Raw genomic sequence first — 20,864 nt, 5'->3', positions numbered from 1 at the left:
TGCTCCATTACAGAACAGCTATGCACTTCCCTCAGCACTCCCTTCCTTTGAAGTATCAGACAAAATCTTCATATCTGAAAATAAACTAAATTTCTCTGAACTAGAAGTAATTTTGAGTATAACGCCACATAAATCTGGGTCTAAGAGGGAATAGGAAGATTCATCTGGTAAGAAGCTTAGATAAAGTTAAAAGTACAGGTTCTATTTTTGAGGGTTCTGAGCAGAAGTTTGCAGAATCAACTGTAGTTGATCCAACTACTTCTTGGTGTTACAGTAACATAAAATGAAGACTAAAAACTCAACTGCATCACAAGGATCATTTCAAATACAAGTAGCTGAGAGAAAGACATGTTTTTGCTACGCAGACTTGGAGCACAGCAAGGATTACACCAAGAAAGTTTGGGCAAGCTAATACAGTTTTCTGCCCTGGTAAACATCAAGTGTTAAAAGAGATTAGCTGAACCAGCTATCTGAAGTGAAACTGAATCATCTTCACTTTTAATGGTACACTAAACTAATCTGACCTAGAAAGCCGCATAAATAAGCAACAGTAAGCTAATCTGACCTAGAAAGCTGAGTAAACTAAACGACAGTGAAGTATTGTCAGGGTTATCATTGGACTCACTCTGCTTAATCTAGACACTGCCAAGGAGACTGAAGTTTTAAATTCTTCTGGGTTCTTCTGTGCCAAAGTGGTGATCAGACTTGTAGCTGCAGTAACCACACCCTATGGAAAAAAAAACAAAAACCAAAACAACACAAAAAAACCCAAATCAAAAACCAAAGCAATACCTTCAATTTTGTAACAGTTTAAGATGCTGCCCACTGACACTTTTCACTTTGAGTATTTTTTAATATACAACAAAACTAAGCTTTGGCAAAGCCCCACATTAAAAAGCCCTTTATTTGGCTAGCAGCTAGACTAATTACACATCTTGAAAATCCAACAGGATTTCCAACAACATGCCATGCTTGCAGAGCATTCCATGCTACTTTTGTATTAGCTTTGCCTCACGTTTGGCTAATACAGAGAGATACATTAAAATAACGCCTGGGTGCAGGTTGTCTTACTACACAAGAGAAGCACAAGTAGAAGAAATAGGATGCAACACATATCCAGGAAAGAATTCTGACAACCCAACATTAAGAGCAGGCTTTGTATAACACAAACGTTGTGTATTACTGCAGACTAAAACACTCTTACTACTGCTGAAGCACAGGCCTTTTAATAGCCTTACTTACATACAGCAACTAGACAGGGGGAAAAACTGAATTTCTTATCTATAACAATAGGTTCTTCTGAACCCACAAGATAAGAATGACAACATGGACACCATAGGACAAGAAAGTCCAAGCACTGACACATCAGGTCTTGTATTTTTAGTGCAGGTCTAATCTTAAAAGGCCTAGGAAAATTAGTATTACATCTATGCAACATGACTTAGGATCACAAGGCACAAAATAAATTTATTTACAGCCAGAGCAAAAGAAGAACTTGTGCATACCGTTCTTTTATCTCCAAGAAAGAGGGTAAACAAAGCTTTATTAAAAGTTAATATATACAGTAAGTAAAGAAAGGACAACTCTTTCCATTTCTTTCCCCAAACCTGAAGAAAACAGCAACGCACTTGCTTGAAAGACTCGAGAAGAAATAAATTAATAGTGTATTTAATAGAAGTGACAACATTCTCTATAGAGAGTAGACCCAAGAAGCATAATGAAGCTGATTTACCAAATGCTGGTCATTGAGGAGATGCACCACTCTAGACGTCCAGTCTCCCATGGGGACAAGGTCAGGAGAAGTTCTATATAAACGCAGCAAGCATAAGGCAGCACTCTGCTTCACACTATCCATAGTATCTCTGCAAGACATAAATATGGATTTAAAATACAGTGGTGAAGTCACAGCGATACTTGCAGGCCAGCATTAGGTCAGTCCTTCCACTGACTCAGCACTCCTAGCCACGCAGCATCTTTTCAATAGAGGGTGAAACAGAAGTTCTCAAAATTATTCCTGTGTCACAGTATTTGTTTGTCTTAATTTTGTCCAGTAAGTTTAGTCAAATTTTCAACCACTACATATGTCTAGTAGCCTCTATAATGATTCTTTGCAACTTAGAGTGACATTTCACATCTTTTTACCAGAACTGAAAGTTCATTATTAGAGAGGCACTAACTCATCTAATCACAAGAACAAGCTCCTTCCAAAGTGACTCAAGGCAAAGAGTTAAGTTACACTGCATTATGCACACGACCAAAGCTGGATCTCCCAATAGGTCCTGTGTAACTACTCAACAGCTCCAGTACTTCCAGCCAGCATCCAAGTTGGCTAACACCAAACATGCAACCCACAAGTCTGTTCATCTTGCCATCCATACTGTCGGCACAGAAATGGACTATTTTAAGAGCAGCATCCTCCTATTTTAGGTCAGTGAACTCCTTTTCACAACCTAGTCTAAGCATTTTGTATGTTGCCCAAACAACAGCTAAAAAATATACGGATAATTAGCACTGAAAGTTTTCAGAGGTAGTTTATACTCTGCAATCTCGGTTAAACATCCAGAAACCTCCACATCCCCAGTAGAAGTTCAGCCCATCTATTCTTTATGAATTTACTAATTTACCATGAGATCAAGTTGTATCTTGGAGTGGGAGGGGGAGGAACAAAAAAACCAAAACCAAACAAAAAAATCCCCCAAAACCCCAACAAAACAAAAAAAAACAACCAACCAAAAAAACCCAACACACCTCCAAACTTATTCCTCCACTCCCTACCTCTAATTTATATTCAAGCCAAGGGAGTTACACTAATTTTGCAAATGTAACTGACAGTGCTGATTCTGCACAGGTCACTTAGATATGACACATATCCCTACATATTTTACATATATTCTCTTAGAAATGCGAAAGGAATGAGGCCCTGAGGACTGATCTCAGAAACACAGCTCAAAGTTCAAACAAGCCTGAACTGAAGGTGCTGTCGTCTGTCTACAATTTATGACCCTAAGTAAAATTTTTGGAACTTTTTAAGGTTATCTTATTAAAAACCATGACTCATCACTGCAGCATTGTCTCCGCTATGCTACATGGAGAATAGCACCCAGCCAGGGCAGTGCAGGACAGGGCAGCAACCAGCCTGACAGGTCTCAGAATGTTCCATCTCTAAACATGTGCCCTTACACAGGGAATTTAATGTCTGAGAAAGGTGGAATTATGGGATAGATTCTCCCCCATTTCCTCCACCAGACCAGACCCATACTGAGCATCAGGTGCTAGCTGCTTGTTCTTCTCTTTCTGGCCCATACTACATTTCAGCTCTGCAAAAAAACAAGTGTGCCATATCAGAGATACTATTTCAAGAGTTCAGAAGCATTTCCTAAGACTTTTGCCACAACTAGGTATCACATTATATCCTTCCTTTTGTCACCAACTCCGTGCACAGACACAATCAGAATTAGCGTTGCATAAGCAAGCACATTTCCAACATTTGCAAGCTCCAGTGCTTGACATTTAGAACATTAATACAGTTCTTACACAACATGTTATTTTTTTTATATTAATGCAAGACATTAGCTTGTTATAAAACAAGATCCATGTGCATTCCAAAACATTTCATATCCATAAGAGTCTAAATGCACTGTTTGCACTTGGACATTTTAAGTTTCAAAGTAAATTAGCCCTGCAATCACAAGTTTCATTTTAGATTTACTTAACTACAGTTTCAGACACTTGCTAGGTCTGTTTCAGGACTTCAAAGTGCAAGTTAGAAAACTGACGGTGATTATTTGCCATTTACAGGAATTGCTTTTTACTTGGCTAGTAGAGGAAGCAAGAAAGCTCACACACCAGAATATTCTCACACTCCTTATGAATTCACAAATATTTAAATAAAAGCTTCAGTTTATAACAAAAAATTGTAAAGTAAACATCTATTTAGGTTCTTTTTTTTTTTTCTTTCATCAGGAGAGATAAGGAAAGTAAAACATACACATTTCAGGGGCGTTCACTGCCACACATTTATACAGAACAAAAACTTGATCACAACAAAGCTGCAAAAGCCTATTCAAGATACTGACATAGTCTTAATTGTACACTTATGTAAGCAAGGTATATCAAAGGTTTATCAAAGTACCTGCAGTTACTGGAAATTGTCACTATCTGTACTGCAAGCCCAGGGCTGCAAAGGTCTAAGCATGGATTAAGCTGCTGCAAAGGAACCAAACTGTCAGAAAGGTTTATTGGTGGTGTATCTGAAGGACACATGTCATACCTACCCAGCTACAAGAATTTTTGGAATTTCTCCAGCAAACGCTTCGGCCATCTCCCGGCTGCCCACGTTAGCGATGCAATGCAGAGCAAGCCCCATGAAGGTGGGGTTGCGACTGGCCAGATCATTCTTGATGGCATTGTTTATTAAACGAATCAGCTCACTGTTAGAGTTCACTAGTACAGAGATGAAGAGATATCCCTGGGATTCGGAAAAAGGAAAGTGAAAATTTATTTTAGCCAACACAAATGTTTTCTGTTAATGCCACAGGTAATTCCTTGAGATATAGAGATCTCCTCCAATACCAAACACATGGGCAGAAATAGATATTTGGATAGCATAGTGAAGGCTAGAAAGATTAAGTGAATTAAATAAAAATGAGTAAGTTTAGTGTTAGTCTAATTTATCAGTTAAGTGTCTCATCAATCTACTTCAGCATATACTCAAAAGATTATTTTAGATGAATAGGAACAAATCAATAATTTAGCTTATTATTCAGACACTAGTGAGTTACATGTATCTGATAAACACAAACTTAACTAGGAAGATTTAAAGAGATATTCTGAAAATTAAAAGGTTACTTACCTTTTAATGCAAGACTCAAGGTAGTCTCTTAATAAGAGTAATAATTTTATGCAGAGTGCACACTTTAAGTTCTACAATTTGTACAAGATTCCCTGTGCATGCAAGGTGTTTACATTTCAGAATCACTGCTAGATTCAAAACAAGGCTTTAAGACGGGCAGGAGGGAATGAAGCAAAGTTCTTTACAAACTATATAGCTGAGGCGAGATATTAGACAGAACAGCTTATCTCTTATAGAGACCGAGTTACTCACAATTTGCTTCTCTGTATATCTATTGGAACTGAGCAGGTTTACAGCCTCCATGTGACCAAAGTCAATGTCATGCCCCAGGAGAAAGATGAAAAGCAGTTTGCAGACATATTTTTTCTTACTGTAACCATCCAGAGCCTTGTCACCTGGAAAGCAAGGAAACAAAGAACAATTAAACCTATGTTATCCCTGTACCTGGCTCCTCCCCTGCCTCTCAGTTCCACTGAGGTACCTCATCAGATCTCACAGTACAAGACTTAGAGTTGTAGCTAGCAATCAAGATTGAGATTTGATTCACTATGTATGTAAAAAAGTGACAAACTCAGGGTTAAGCTATTGCAGTATTTGAATTTCACTAATTTTAGATTAATTATTTCAGCTTTTATTCGCTCTACAGTGAGCAAAATGCTAAATATACCCACTTCACTCTGACTTAAAGAACTATAAGCCTTTACATCATTTTATGCTAAACACAGGAAAGTTATCACAAACCATCATCAACAGATGTCAGACAAACAAACTACTCCCGTGTTTAAAAAAAAAACAACCAAACTATTTCCAGCCATAGAACACAGGTAGCTTGTAACTCTTCCTAACGGTCCAAGACAGAAAAATGCATAACTCTGAAAAAGCTGAGTTGTCACTGAATCAACAAGACATTCAGATAATACTAGTTTTAAATATTTATCTAAATCTTAAATTAATTTCTAAGGGGAAAAAAACAACAACAAAATATGAAGATTTTAGTGTTAATTCCATTTATATCCTAAAGGACACTCATTAAATAAAGCTATCATCTAGTTCCTGAATTATCCTGCTATATTCTTAAAGTATTTTCTTCCTAAGAAGCAGTACCTAAATGTTTACTCAGTTTTTATTTTCTTGTTTCTGTTAAGAGCAGCTATATGTCTTCCATACACATGTTTTCTTGTTAAAGCAACTATTAAACCTTTATCACAGTAAAAGGTCTTAACACACATCCTGAAGTGCACCACAGTGGAGACCTCAGTAGAAACAACATAAAAACAGCAAGTCTTTTCACAAAAAGATGGAATGATAGAGGCATATCCTAAAGCCTTGAAAAAAACCACAGGAAATTAGACTAGCCTGAGAGCTGTAAAGTGTTTGTAAAATTAAAGTGTTCACAAGTGTTTCAGTTCTAGAGGAAAAACGTACCCTAAATAGGTTTGGCCTTATGCTGCAGTATTGCTGTATTTTAAAAGCTTGTAAAAGCTACGTAGGATAGTACAGCTTACAGCTCATCAGGAAGAACACTGCTTTTCTTGAAGAAAAGGGCTACATATGAACAAACATTTTTTTTTTTGCAGAACATTCTCTCCCTACTGTAAACCAGGAGATAAAGAAGTATCCGGTAAAAAAAAGACAAAAAATTGTCTTTTTAAAAATTTTATTATCCGGTATTTAGTATATCTAAAAAAAGAAGATATATATAAAAATATCTGTATCTGAATGCTACAGAGTTCAGTCAGGGTAGCAAAATGTTGATAGATGCTGCTGCCTAAAAGGCCATATCAGCTCCTCAGCCTCTGCACTCTGGGCCCAGAGTAACCAGTCTATCAGGTCAGCGTGTATTCCTTAGTGAGGAGCAAGCTCAGCCAGAATAGCAGTGCATAAAGTAAAGCTTGAGTAAGATCCCCAACTCATTTGCCTTACCAAAAAAGCTCCAAGCTGCATTTTTTAAAAAAACTTCAGATTTATGTAATAGGAAGCTGAATATATAAAAAAGAATCTTAACAGTATAGAAGTTTCTCCTTCTTCCATTGCTGCAGAAGCAGGTTAGATTTCTGATGGCCTCATGCATCTAGAGCTCCCATAAATGTCACACTACACTCACTGACTGTATAAAACCAACAGAAACCTGACCACTATAAACTAAACTGATTAAAGAAACAGGCGACGCTGGACACCATTACCAGATAACATTGAGATACACAGAGCGGGACACTAAATAAGTTTGATCCATTTTAGTCAGTGTTCTTCTGGTGGCTGAGATCCATATAATTGAGGACTTGCTATGGTATTTAATAGCATTAATATCATTAGTTGCTTCTCTCAGGGATACTGATACACCAAAAGGCATCTGAAAGTAGTTTCCATATGAACTTTATCATAAGTGACAAAACCAACCCCTACCACCAGTCTCCAAGACTGGAGTCCCAGAGACTGAACTGCAGCTGCCTACTGGTGCACAACCCATCAGCAACACACAAAAGACAAAAGTATAAACCCTCTTCTCTCATATTCTCAAATGTCTCTGGTGTTGACCTTGTGAGATCAGAAGGGAAGAGGGAGTATAGAATACAGCAACCCAACTGCTGAACAAAGAACACACACAGAAGGAAGTACGTATATTCTGAACCACACTGACTTACACCACAAAGTATTTGTCATGGTTTGGCAACTCCTTTTTTCGGGTTTAGGACCCAGCTATTTAAAGCATTATATTCTTGCAAGAGACCAGTATTTTAAGAAGGCAGATTAGCAAGGTCCTTGGATCTTGAGGTATTTGATGTATTTTTGAGGGAAGCCATGCCATGCAATCAAGCTCAAAGCATATCACCGTCCTACTAAGAAGGAAAAAATAGCTTCCTTCTCCACCACGTGCTACCAAAGAACAACATTGTTAAATCAGTACTGGAAACATTTTTTTAAGACAGAAAAATAGTTCACTGACTGCTTTCAGAAGCTTCTGTCCCTTGTATGCAGAACTGAAGGAAATCTGAAAGTTCTGAATAAAAGGCAAGCTTAAAAACTAAGCCAAGTAACAGTTATTAGAACTATTCTGTAAAGTCTTATTAGTTCCCAGAAATAATAGAACATAACTGTCTTTTTAAAAATGTTATTATTTAATTAGCTGAGCAATTTAAAAATAAAAAGCGCATTGCAGTCAAAGGTCTCGCTGTAGCTGTCTAACTCCAGCTGTGTTTTGAGGAAGTCTTTGATTCAGTTCTTTATTGAAATTTCAAGTTTAACTATTCAATTCCTCTCCCTCCTATGTAGCACTCAGAGTTATAGAGGTTCTATTCTAAACATTACTAACAAGTCTCATTGCTAAAATAGCATGTGCTAAAATAGTACCACTTCCCCTCGCCTCAAGCAAACATCTGAACAACAGCAGAAGGAAATTTCACGTGTTCTGTTATCTTTATTGCAATACACAGTAATTTCTTTTAACTCAGCTCATTTTTAAACGCTTTCGGGAACATTTGCAAGTACTGCAAATCAAGTCAGCAGAAACAGGAAGGATTCAGAGCACACGTCAGCAGCTTTTCAGCACAGTGGGCATTTCAAAGGCTACTTGCTTTCCCTGGAAAGTTTATTAGTCATTTTTCTAAGAAATAAATTATTAACAGCTAATCAGCAAATAGTACTATTATTAAGAAAGAATTACTCTCACATTTCTGTGCATCACCTCTCTACCATCTCAACAGGGAAGTTTTGGTTTTCATTGCTCATAGATACCTTTCATACAGCCTTCCAAAAAGGAAGAAATAAGGCACAAATGCATTATGAGTCCCTTTTGTTCCCAGGCAGCATCTTCTGTCTCTAATTTGGACCATGAGTTAAAAAACAGCACCTGCTTTTGAATCTAATTCAGTGTACTTAAAAAGTAGCCTGCTGCACAGTTACAGAGCCTGCTCCCAGCCAGAGGGGGGAACTGGAATTTGGGAAAACAAGTGAGCTGAAGTAAAAAAAGGTAAGAAGAATATAGAAGCCACCCTTGTAACACAAACCCTATTAAGCAGTCAGAACAAAACTAAAATCTAATGCCAGACCTGGGAAAAAGAACAAATCTGAATCAAGGAGAGAACAGAGTTCCTCTGACTGCAGAAACAGCTTATAGATTTGTGGGCAGTTTCATTAGTGTGCAAATTCTGCTCTGAGAAATAAAAATTACACAACAAAGTAATAAACCAGGTATTTTTTCACTCATTTACAAAGCAATTACTAGTCTGACAGCCAGACTTCTAGTTTGGCTCAAACATGGGAGCAAAATCGGCTTACAGTCTGAACCCGTTAAAAAAAAAAAAGGAAGTGTGAAGTAGAGAAAAATACTATTAAGTCCTACAACTTCTGCTTTATTACACTGCTTTAGTTTCTCCCTACTACATGTATCTTATCTCAGTTAATGCAGCAGCATTTAAAGCAACCACCAAGGACACACTGACCTCCGCAATGGAGCCTCCTCATGCTGAAACAAAAGATAAAGTCACCTTAAGCACAGAGATTCTAGATTCCTTCTGAGCTTGAAGCACAGAAGCCAGACCAGAACCTAAAGACATGGTATATGTTCCAACAGTTCCACAAACGTATGGCCTGTTAAGTACAGGGTATTTTAAATAACAGGTTATCCAAACATAAGGCAGGTAACAGGCTTGACAGCTACCTGCATGACAGAAGAGAAGTAGAAATACTTAGCCTCTGTCTGTAACAGTATGAGAATATATCTTGGAAGTCCCATGGAGTGGGGTCTAGATACTGCAAGAGTATGCTGGAGAGTGTAAAGGCCCAGAGCAGGGACAAGATTCTTGTGGTATGCCAGTCTCTTATGCTAGTCTCAAGCAAGAACATATTTGCTTCTTACAGTCAGACCTTTCCCAGGTTGCAGCAATACAGCCAGTCCAACAGCTGTATCTGCGGCCAGGTAATTAACCCAGGGCACTGGTATTCCCCATAATTATTCAGCAAGGGACTCCATCTTAAGTTCCTGGTCACACAGTTGTGTTAATCAAAATTATTTTAAAATATCTTTAAAAGTCAGAGCTACATAAAAAGAAACCAGGTTAAACAATGATTTCCACTTCAACCAAGAATAAAATGCATTATGAAGGTCTGTTTATTTTTATCCTTCTGCAAGGAAGGACCACTCCTGCAGCAGAAAGATACACAGCTATCACCTCCTCACACTCTCAAGGCCTCAAGCAGCTACACAACAAGTTGTCCAAACCCAGTGTCTTCCAAATTGTGATGTTTATGTCTAGTTTTCCTTCAGGCTACGTCAAGTTATTGTCTTCAGTTAAGTAAGATTTTTTTTCACCTAAAAATCCAAACAAATTCAGTAATAAAGTAGCCATAATGGAGATTAGCTTATGGGAAGGTTTCATCTTTCACTCAAGCTACGAATGAGCACACGCCGATATTTTTCCCAAACTATTTAAACTGTGTTTAAAGGATGCTACCCAAGGTACAGAGGCTAAGGCCACTGCACTACTTAGCTGAAAGCACCTCTGTTCTATGATCATCACCCAATTCATGGCTCTACACAGCCAAAGGCTCCTACGATAATTTCCCCCGCATCATGGTTAACAGAGCAGAATCTACAGTGCCTGTACTTTTAACTGGTTTTGTACCTTAGCCAAGAAATACCTTGCAAAAGTGAGGAACAGAACTGAACACGTGTTTATGAACTGTGCCATCAGCAGCTCTTTAGCCCAGGATTACTCAGTGATACAACACTGCTACCAGACTAACGATGTTAACCAGAGAACGCTATTCTGACAGAATTCAGTTCACTACGAGCTTCATTTCTGCCAAGTTTTCCTGAAGTTAGTACTACAGTGGCTTATACTGCTGCTTTTATAAAGACTTTCACAGAAAAGAACAGTGAAGCCTAGTTCTATCGTGTGTTAGGAGCCTTTTACTAGAGGTGATATCAGCAACCTTCTGAGTGCATGTTCGTAGACTCTTCACAGGGCAAGACTCAGGACGACCGACGCTGGCAAAATACCGACTCGCGTGTCAGTGTCCATCCTGTGATCCACGCGCAAGATTGACTGCACTTTGCCAGGAAGTGCACTCAGAAGGCATAATTCTTATTAGCATTCATTTTAAAGGCTGCATTGATTGCTGTGGTACCCAAACAATCCACAGATTCACTTCTTTCACACTCACAAGTTTACAGACGTACGCAGGTTAGTGGGTGTGGACGGACACAAGTGGAGTTTAACTTGTGTTACTCAACACATGTAAGCCACCGTCGCTTTCATATGGAATACGGGTTTGAATCTACCTTCCCCACTTCAGTTTGTGATTAAAGCTTTTCACATCAGGTGCAAACATAAAGAGTTGGGCTAGTAACTGACTGCTCCTACCTAAAGAGGATTGTTTAATAGGATTTGACCACAGACAAACAGTAACAACTGGACCATATCCCTGCAAGTCAGTATTTCAACAGCCTTAACTATTATGAACTTTTCTGCAGTTCCTTATTGCATTCCTTTACCACAGCATGGTTAGCAGTGAAGCGAGCAGGTCTGACAGAACCTCCTTGATGCTTCAAGCACAACAGAACATACAGTAGGCAGTGAGGTTCTACAGGATCTTCCATAACTTTAATTTTTTTTTAATGCCTTTTGAAGTTTTCAGACCTTCACTGCAAACTGAAGACTCAGTTTGATCAAAGCTTCCAGTTTTATTAGTGAAAAATGGATTAGCAAACAGACTAAAGTTTGTCCATCAACCAAATCAAGATAAAAAACAGTGAAGTTGCTGAAAGAACTAGATTTGTGCATGTGACTGCAGCAAGGTTTCCAGCCAGGCATTAACCTCTAGTTGTTCTCGATGACAGAAGAGCAGAGGTGGAGTAACTGTTAATGTATCTACAGGGTATGTGACGTGCTGCTTTCTAGGAAAACTTGTCTTGCCAAAACAATTAAGAATTTTGGTGCTGAAATGAATTTCATCAAGAGCTGATAAGCGATAATGCTGCTGCCTGACAGCAAGTAGTTTTACAAACACAGACCAAGAGAAAATAAGCAGTGTTTATGGCTGCATTTCCAGATCCAACCACCTAGTGAAATTAGTTGAAAGATAAAGTAACATGAAACTTTGACTAACCTCTTAAGTGTACAGAAATGTCTTAAAACAGTTTTTGACTAAACTCAGTCTCTTTATCTAAAAGACACACTTAATTTAAGTGTCTAGTATAGATCTTGCTTGGAGACTGAGCTGCTTTATTTTAAAATTACCATTTTATGCTTAAATTTACTAGGCAATAAGACGATCCACTTTGATCATACATCTGGAACCAAAAGAAATAGCTGTTACTCTTGCATGCAGGTTCTAGTAGACCCTCGAACTATGGGCTAGCTGCTCAGTGTGCACACATGTAGTACATGAAGGCAGTATCTGCTGGTCACTGCCTGGAAAATGGACACAAGTAGTCACTACGACTGGAAAATGGAGACAAGTTTTAGACGTGGATTGGGTGATGGAGAATAGGCTGTAGAACAAACTATGCAAAGCCTACTACTTTTGGCAAAAATCAGACCAACATAAATGTTAGATGGAAGCTTTGCTTTGAAAAGGGATTAAAAAGCAACATGACAGCAGAGGGAGATGACTGAATGAAAGTTCCTTTTTCTATTTACCCTAGAAATACAGTGATTAAAATTTTCTCAGTTACCCTATGACTAAAGTTACAGAATTGGATAAAGTATGCTGAAATTTCTAACTTCTGAATTAGCACAGAGGCATGTGGGATCTTCTAAGTTAGAAGAATTAACATTTTGTGAGCGTCTTACACTGTGGTCAACTTTTCCCTTCCAAGCTGTTGTTGACACTCAAGTGTTTGCAGGTCTTCATATGCCTTGAAAGAGATACACCACTTTAAAAAGTAACAACAGATCACTATGAAGTTCAGGAAAGTTATTTTAAGCTTTGTTAATGCATTCAGTATTCCAAATAGATACACTAGTCTAAGTCAGGATAATTAAGATAAACAGGTTTAATCCAAATACAGCAAATTCTAAAGCCACCTAGATGACCTCCACGCTGCAACACCTTATCTAGCTACACACAGAGCCCCATATCTGCTTAAACAGAATGCTTGCTACAGCCACTACTGGTAGAACTCCATTCAAAAGCATCTAAACAACCCCTCAGAATCTTTAAAATGTGAAGCCTCATACACAATTTGAATACAGTTATAGCACGAGTTCCACCATGTGTTGTTTAAAAGTGAATCATTGCCTCTTGGAACACATGAGGATGGAATTAGTCACTGCATATCCTTTGTTTCATATGAATAATTTGTATTACTGTTGCTTATGGGAGTGGCCAAGATGTATGGCTTCAATTACACATTTTTATCTTCATTCTGCCAGAAGACAGCTTAACCCATTACTTCTTTAAAGGGATCAGGAGCGGAGGGAGAAGGGGAAGTAGAAGTTTAAAGAGATTCAGTTTTACTGGAAATAATTACATTCACCTGTGTTTTTTCAAACTAGTTCACGGCCTTCTGGAAGAAAACAGGCTGAGTAGTCACATGGTTAGGAGGCAAAGTATTAGAAAAAGTTTGTGAACAGTAGCTCAATTCTTTGATATAGGAAGGAGTTTTCTTCTGCCGTGGCCAAGAATCATAGGACTGTCAGGAAGGTCTGTCGTTAAGCAAACATTTTCAGTAGTTATTCTAACAGCCTGCTCTAGCATTTTGCTTGTGTCAGCAATTGACAAAAAAGTCTAAACATGTAAAACCAAAATGAAGAAGAATGTCAGATGAGGAAATCTGTATAGTTTAGTAGGATCAAGTCACTTACCTTTAAATTTTGACCGAATGTTTGCTAGTTCTTTATTTATCCTCTTTATCTCCGCTTCTTTACTTTTGCCTGAAATCAGAAGAACACACATCAGGATCCAGTGCTTTGGACAGCCCTCTGCCACCCTAAGCTTCTTTCCACCCAACCACGCTGCATGAACACCAGGAGGAATTATTACTCTCCAGTATTAGGACTAGATGAAGGCAAACATCATAGAGGTAACTTAAGCACCACTTTATAGGGGAATTTGAGAAGGTAAAAGGACCTCCGTGTTTCAAGAAGCTTTGCAGACTTTAAGACAGTATCAGTCGCATCCAATCAATCCAAGATTCCTTTGTTACCAACTTTCACAAACACTTCAGTTTTTCTATTCCTTAAACTGGCAAGAGAAAACTGAATTTTACTTTCAGTCTGATTATAGAATCATAGAATGGTTTGGGTTGGAAGGGACCTTAAAGATCATCTAGTTCCAACCCCCCTGCCATGAGCAGGGACACCTTACACTAGATCAGGTTACTCAAAGCCTCATCCACCCTGGTCTTAAACACTTCCAGGGAGGGGGCATCTACAACTTCTTTGGGCAACCTGTTCCAGTGTCTCACCACCCTCACACTAAAGAACTTCTTCCTAATATCTAATCTAAACCTACCCTCTTTCAGTTTAAAGCCATTCCCCCTAGTTTTGTCATTAACTGCCCTAACGAAAAGTTCTTCCCCGGCTTTCTTATAGGCCCCCTTCAGGTATTGGAAGGCCGCTATAAGATCTCCCCTAAGCCTTCTCTTCTCCAGGCTGAACAGCCCCAGCTCTTTCAGCCTGTCTTCATAGGAGAGGTAATTATTAGGTTGACAGTGCTCTGAAGGAAAGAGTTTCCTAAGCACATTCTTATAAACAAACAGCTTGAGTTATTCCTCACCTCAAGGACAAGACAGTTTCTCTACTGAATGCTCATTCGCTTCAACAGCTTTAAAAACATTCTTACCAGACACTGAAGAGGAAAAGCAATAAGCCTGAGTAGCCCAAAGACTCAAAAGACCTCAGGCAGATAGGACACGTGCATAAGTTCAGACTTTCAATATGCCCCATGAAAATCACTTGAAAACACAGAAATATTTAAAATTCACATTTTATTAGGCAACTTTACCACCTTAGGCTTCTCAGCACAGTTTATATTTCACATGAACTTTCGATTCCAAGAACAGGTATTAGGATTTCTAATACCAATTCAAGTTATATCTTCAGAGAAATAAGCTGCAGTTTAAATTCTCATAATGCAAGCTTATTCAAGTCATACTTGCATTGTCCAAACCAAAGCAGCTTATTACTCTTCAGCATTTTAATTTTTGGTGGTTGAGATTCTATAGAGGTCTGGGTCTATTATCTCCTACATGAGTCAGCACAGTAGGGCAAAATACCCAATTCAGGCATTATATTCAGTTGCTTGAAGTTTGAGGGAAGCAAATGCAGTTCACTTTGGCAATGCAGAACTGGCCACCTAGTTGTGTTGGAAATTCAGAACTATACCTACTCAAACTTGTGAGCAGTTTCCAAAACATCAGCTAGCAGTAGAGAAAGACAGCTTCCTTTACTCTCTATCACATTTATTCATAACCTTGGAGCCAGATAGAAGTTTCCTGGCCCCATCTGAAAATGGTCCAACCTTATGAGCAGTGGGGATCAATGCCCTGCTTTCACACCCCACTTTCCCCCACGCCATTCCGACCACCACTACCATGTCACTGCAAGGAGGGCCTGCGACAAGGCTTGAAGAGCAGGTCAGGACCACCACTCCAAAGCACCTCCAACCTCACTCCTTACTTCCACGAAGCAACAACTCACAGCATTTAAACATCCTACGACATTTGCATGTCCAAACCTCCCGTGTCACCAAGGACTGTTAATCACTCCCTTTACCATTCCAAAGATGACCTGACAGCAGGCCAGATGAAAGGTGATTGAGAAACTCAAGGAGACAAGTGCCTCAGTACAGGCTAACAGCAGTGTATTTCAAGCAGACGGGAATTGCACGCCAAATACAAATTCATCCAGATTTCGTAATTTCTTGATTTAGACTCAAAAAAAGAAAAAGAAACTGAAGTTACGTGCTTACAAACCCAACTCTTGCATAAGATGCAGAAAGCTGGTTTATATTAATAGGCCTATAATAATGGCCACAAGAGTACAGACACAGAGCAAGACAAGCACACTGTATAAATGGAAAAAGTCAGGCCCAAAATAGAAGCAACTACTTGGGTTTGCCTTGTCATTTTAACAAAATACCTACTGAACTGCTTACAATGGAATCGTCCCATTCTACAACACTGTTTTATAAGGGGTGCTGCTCAAAACCTTGAAGGTTGGGGTGCCCTGGCAGGCACCCCACATGGCAAACAAACCCACCTTCCCCCAAACCTAAGCCTGAAAAACTCCTTTCTTCTACCTACTCGTTCACTTCCTGCTTTTAAGAAGTTAAGCTTTTTCAGAGCTCAAGAATTCATGATACCTGTTCTGAAACATAAACTGTAGTTGCTATCAAAGTGTTGAAGGCCAGGTTGGATGAGGCTTTGAGCAACCTGGTCTAGTGGAAGGTGTCCCTGCTGATGGCAGCGGGGTTGGGACTGGATGAGCTTTAAGGTCCCTTCCAACTCAAACCAGTCTGGGATTCTATCTGTACACACCTTGGTTTTCAGATAAAGCAGGAGCTATGTCATCAGTTTTACTTTGACCTAGAAACTCCAATTAACTTCCAGAATTCTAGACAAGGCCAGATATCACAGTACACTTCACTCAGTTTATAAGATGCGTCTGTTGGAATCACGTTTAACCAGTTTTCTCTAACGTATCATGCAGCACTTTATGAGTTTTCTTCTAAATTAACTTGCCAACCTAAAGTAAGATGGTTTTAAAGCAGTAACACTATTTACTGTATAAATAAGCAGAACCTCATGCAATCACAGAATGGTTTGGGTTGGAAGGGACCTGAAAGCTCATCCAGTCCCAACCCCCCTGCCAGCAGCAGGGACACCTTCCACTAGACCAGGTTGCTCAAAGCCTCATCCAACCTGGCCAAGAACGCTTCCAGGGAGGAGCAGCCACAGCTTCCCTGGGCAACCTGGGACACTGTCTCACCACCCTCACAACAAAGAATTTCTTCCTCACATCTCATCTCCACCTCCCCTCTGACAGTTTATAACCAACACCCCTTGTTCTGTCACTCCCTGCCCTTGCCCAAAGTCCCTCCCCAGCCTTCCTGGAGCCCCTTCAGGTACTGGGAGGCCACTAGAAGGTCTCCCTGGAGCCTTCTCTTCTCCAGGCTGAACAGTCCCAACTCTCTCAGCCTGTCCTCACAGCAGAGCTGCTCCAGCCCTCGCATCATCCTCGTGGCCTCTGGACTCGTTCTAACAGGTCCATGTCTTTCTTGTGTTGGAGGCAGCACTGCAGGTGGGGTGTCAGGAGAGCAGAGCAGAGGGGCAGAATCACCTCTTCTGACCTGCTGGCCATGCTTCTCTAAGGCTTGAAGTGTCTTCTACTATAGATTTCAGAAATGTCTTAATTGGATTAGGTTATTTGTCCTGTGCACATGGCAGATACACTCACACGCTCATGTCCGAGATATCTGCCAGTGTTGGGAATTCACTGCTAGACTGAGGCAAGTCTTTTGCTCCTGGGTCCCCACTCTCTGAACAGAAAGCCACAGTAACATATGCCAAAAGGGTGCAAATGCTTCTATAAATAAACAACACTCCAATTTTGCTAAGCAGTCACATCAGCGCTCTTTTGAAAGACTTGAAAACACTTCCCTTATTTTCAGCAATTCATCTGTTCCAGATGAAAATTTTAATTTCCAAAACTATTAATTTCTCTTCCCTTTTACCAAGCGAAGAGCACATTCAGTAAAACGTTACCAGAGTCTGGAGATTCTGTACTTCATTTAGATGAAATGGGCAGAGAACATTGACCTCAATCTGGGATATTGGGAACCTGAGTAGGATACGTAGTTACCCAAGTTTGGAGGCTAGGTCCTTGCTATATATCTGTAGGTTCTCTTTGCAAGGAGAGCACACTGCAATATTTACTTTGAATTATTAGCAACTGTTCCTCTAATGTCAACAAGAGTGGCAATAATCACTTATGCTAAAAATGAGGAGGAAGGAGAAAAAAAATAAGTCCATCTCAGCCAGTTTTTCTTAGCCCAAGATAGAATCATTTTTCTTTCTAAGTCACCAAAAGCTCTCAGCAAACCTTTCAAGCAGCATTATCTACCCATTAGGCTCGTAGATTATCAGTTACTGCTAGAAATTGGGTTCTTTGTGTCCCAAGCAAACTACAGAGCACTAAAGGAAGCCTGACTAAAATACTTCAGGAATTTGTGAAGTCAGCACCTTTGGTAGAAATGGACTGTAGCCTCAGCAACACTAAAATCAAAATCCCACCCCCTGTGCACACAGCCGTAGCAGGGAGTTGACAGGAACACCCACATTAAACAGCAAATTCACATCTGAAGGTGTATTCCCTCAAAGTTAAAACCTTGCACAGCACACAAACAAAAGCCTGTGCTGAATAATTCCTTCAGACTGTTCTATTTTGAATGCAGTATAAAAACTCATCTACACCTTGACCAAACATTAACAGCATAGCAACTAGCTGGTGATAACAGTTCAACTCCATATATTGGAAATCAACTTGAATTATTAAACCTTAAATTGTCTCCTTATTACCAATTACGGTCTGTATGTGCCTGAAACTGCAGTTTTAAAGCAGCACTAGGACACTGGGTGTTACATCTCACTGAGGACACTCACATAACAGTTCTCAGATAACTCACGAGTTAAAACCAAGCTGAAGTATCTAAAAACAAATATCCTGCACTCCAGCAGTTATATTGCATGGCAACCTTATTCAAACTTAATTTACTGTTTACATTAGAGGATGACAAAGCAAAACAAAATCTCACAGTGGCAGGTGGCTTCAGTTTGTTCCCTGTACAGGGAAAAAGAAAATAAAAGTATCAAAAACCAAGGACCAATTTTTAGCTAGATCTTCTGTCCCACTACCTGGGACAGGGGGGAAGGCCAGGGCTGCTAAAGAAAACGTGTCTGATGAACTGAGAAGTTTTCTTCACATTACTCAGCCATGGAAACAGTCTCTGAAGAATTTCTAGATGCATATTTGATTTTTACCATCACTAGAAACACTTACATAATTTAAGGATGGTTAAAAAGGAAGATAAGAGCAGTACTGATGACAGCTGAAGGAGTGTCGTGCTGCAGAACTTACATTTCAAAGTTTGCAAAGGCAACTGCTCCATCTCACTTCCAGGCTGTTACACAACTCCCAGTTTCAAGAAATTATCAGAGCTGTATTCCAACAAAACGTGCTGTAGCCAGGCTACTGGAGAGGCTCATAAAGGTCATGTCATGTACACAAACTGATGGGTAGGACAATATTTAAGCCAGAGCACAAGAAGATTATGCTCCACACCAGTTCAGGCCACATCCTTCTCACTTCCACTTATTCAGGCTTTTTCCAGTTTAGCAAGACTATGATTAAATATCCATAGCAAAGTATTAAAAGAGGTGATTGCAAGTCAGTAATTTTTGGCTGGCTATTTTGCAGAAGACATATCCTGCTTATAGTCTTACAACCCCAGCATAAGACTGCTTTTCGTCTTCTCCAAGATGAGTACCTGAGCAAACAGACACCCAGCAGAGTTGTCCAAGGTACTTATGAGTCATTACTTCATATTTGGCAGTTGCCAGGCTTCAGACTCCACTGTGCTGCCTACTGCCTTCATTAGGCAAGGTAAATTTAATCTGCAGTGCACTGTTATCTTTAATTACCATCTTGTTTAACAAAGATAGACTAGTGAACACCAAAAGTCATCCAGCTCTTCAGAGAACCAATTACTATTCTTAAATCTCCCAGGCTACAGTCAGAGCGTCAGTACTGCAGGAACAACACCACATCTCAGTCTGGAGCTTTGGATGACAATCTACGGAAGAATGAGAACACAGAAGTTACAGGAAAGGGATCTGTTGAGTCCGTTTGTTTGAAGAGAACGTTTGACATAGCTTACAGTAACTGGGCAGCAGGACTGCAAGACTAAAGCCAGTGCTTCAAGGTCAGAATTAGTGGGCTGCTTATGGCTCACAGAGAGTGACTTGCTCCATCGGGATTAACTTGTTGCTATACTCACTGTCAACTGCCTAAGCCAAGTCTGAGGCACAAAGCACATCCATGCTGATTAACCAGAACTGCTACAAGTTCTTAGCTTTCATACAAACCATTTCGAGTCCAGCACATTTCCGAACAAGTCTACACATTTATTTCCCAAAGGAGCAGAGAAGCACTTGTTCTATACAAACATCTACACAAATAGTGAGCAGAGTAGATTTCTGCAGGCAAGTTCTTGAGAGACAAGTGTACTGACATTTAAAGCAAAATAAATTGCTTCACAGAAGTTTGGATGTTCCCAGTACTCAGTTGTCTCCCATCTGCTTATGGCCAACAGTCAGTGTAACTGAGTCCACCCAAGAATTCATTTATTTTGAATTTATGCACAGGTCAGAATTCTCACATTGCGTTACCTGTTAGCCTTACTTGCCCTGTGGCCATCTGACAATCCTATGATTACAGATGTACTATTATTAGCGTGAAGAACTGTAAAGCACATTGGGTAGGAGGCTGCATTAGCATAAGAAAAAGCTTGCCAGCATTCTGTCATGCTTCTTGAAGGCAAGTAGTAGTGTTGGTTACTATTTGTGGCACTATTTGTCTTAACAGAACATGCCTCTGTTCACACTGAACGGGACTTGGAGACAGGACAACTCTAGTTTTCTGTTTAGGAGAGCAGTAACACAAACACTGCCAAGGCTAAGGGCAGCAGCTTCTCCTCTGAGCTCTGCAGCGACTAGGAACATCTTCTTGGGAAGAGCACAGTTCTTACACAAAAGATAAATACTCAATTCTAAAGATGCTGTTAGATGTTTTCCTTGAGAGCTGTGAGTCACTGTTTTCCAAACATAAGGATTTTTCTGGTTTGTTATGTTCTCATTAGCCTTGACATTAGAAGCATCTAAGCTGATTGGCCAGTTAGGAAAGAATCAAACTGGTACTAGCTTCCCTTCAGCAAAATATCCTGATATAGTTTCATAATCAGTTTGATTCAAGGCTATACTTCTTCAAAGAACTACAGACTGTTCCTTAGC

At 39.6% G+C, this 20,864-nt stretch overlaps 1 protein-coding gene across 1 annotated transcript in view; it reads right to left on the bottom strand.

Moving 5' to 3' along the window:
• LOC104525644 (AP-2 complex subunit alpha-2) overlaps positions 1–13,750 on the bottom strand; it is a 22,514-nt gene extending 8,764 nt beyond the window's left edge. Inside the window, exons 1-5 of the mRNA XM_010168857.2 lie at positions 13,660–13,750; positions 5,105–5,247; positions 4,275–4,468; positions 1,733–1,862; positions 626–727 (exon numbers count right to left, since the gene is read on the bottom strand). Of these exons, the coding sequence (XP_010167159.2) occupies positions 626–727; positions 1,733–1,862; positions 4,275–4,468; positions 5,105–5,247; positions 13,660–13,750 (660 nt within the window). The remainder of the gene's footprint in view (positions 1–625; positions 728–1,732; positions 1,863–4,274; positions 4,469–5,104; positions 5,248–13,659) is intronic.
• Positions 13,751–20,864: the final 7,114 nt, after the last annotated feature.

The sequence above is a fragment of the Antrostomus carolinensis genome, unplaced genomic scaffold (assembly GCF_000700745.2).
Source record: "Antrostomus carolinensis isolate BGI_N321 unplaced genomic scaffold, ASM70074v2 scaffold7405, whole genome shotgun sequence".
NCBI lineage: Eukaryota > Metazoa > Chordata > Aves > Caprimulgiformes > Caprimulgidae > Antrostomus > Antrostomus carolinensis.
Note: the sequence above shows the minus strand (reverse complement) of the source record. Positions and strands in the feature narration are given on the sequence as shown.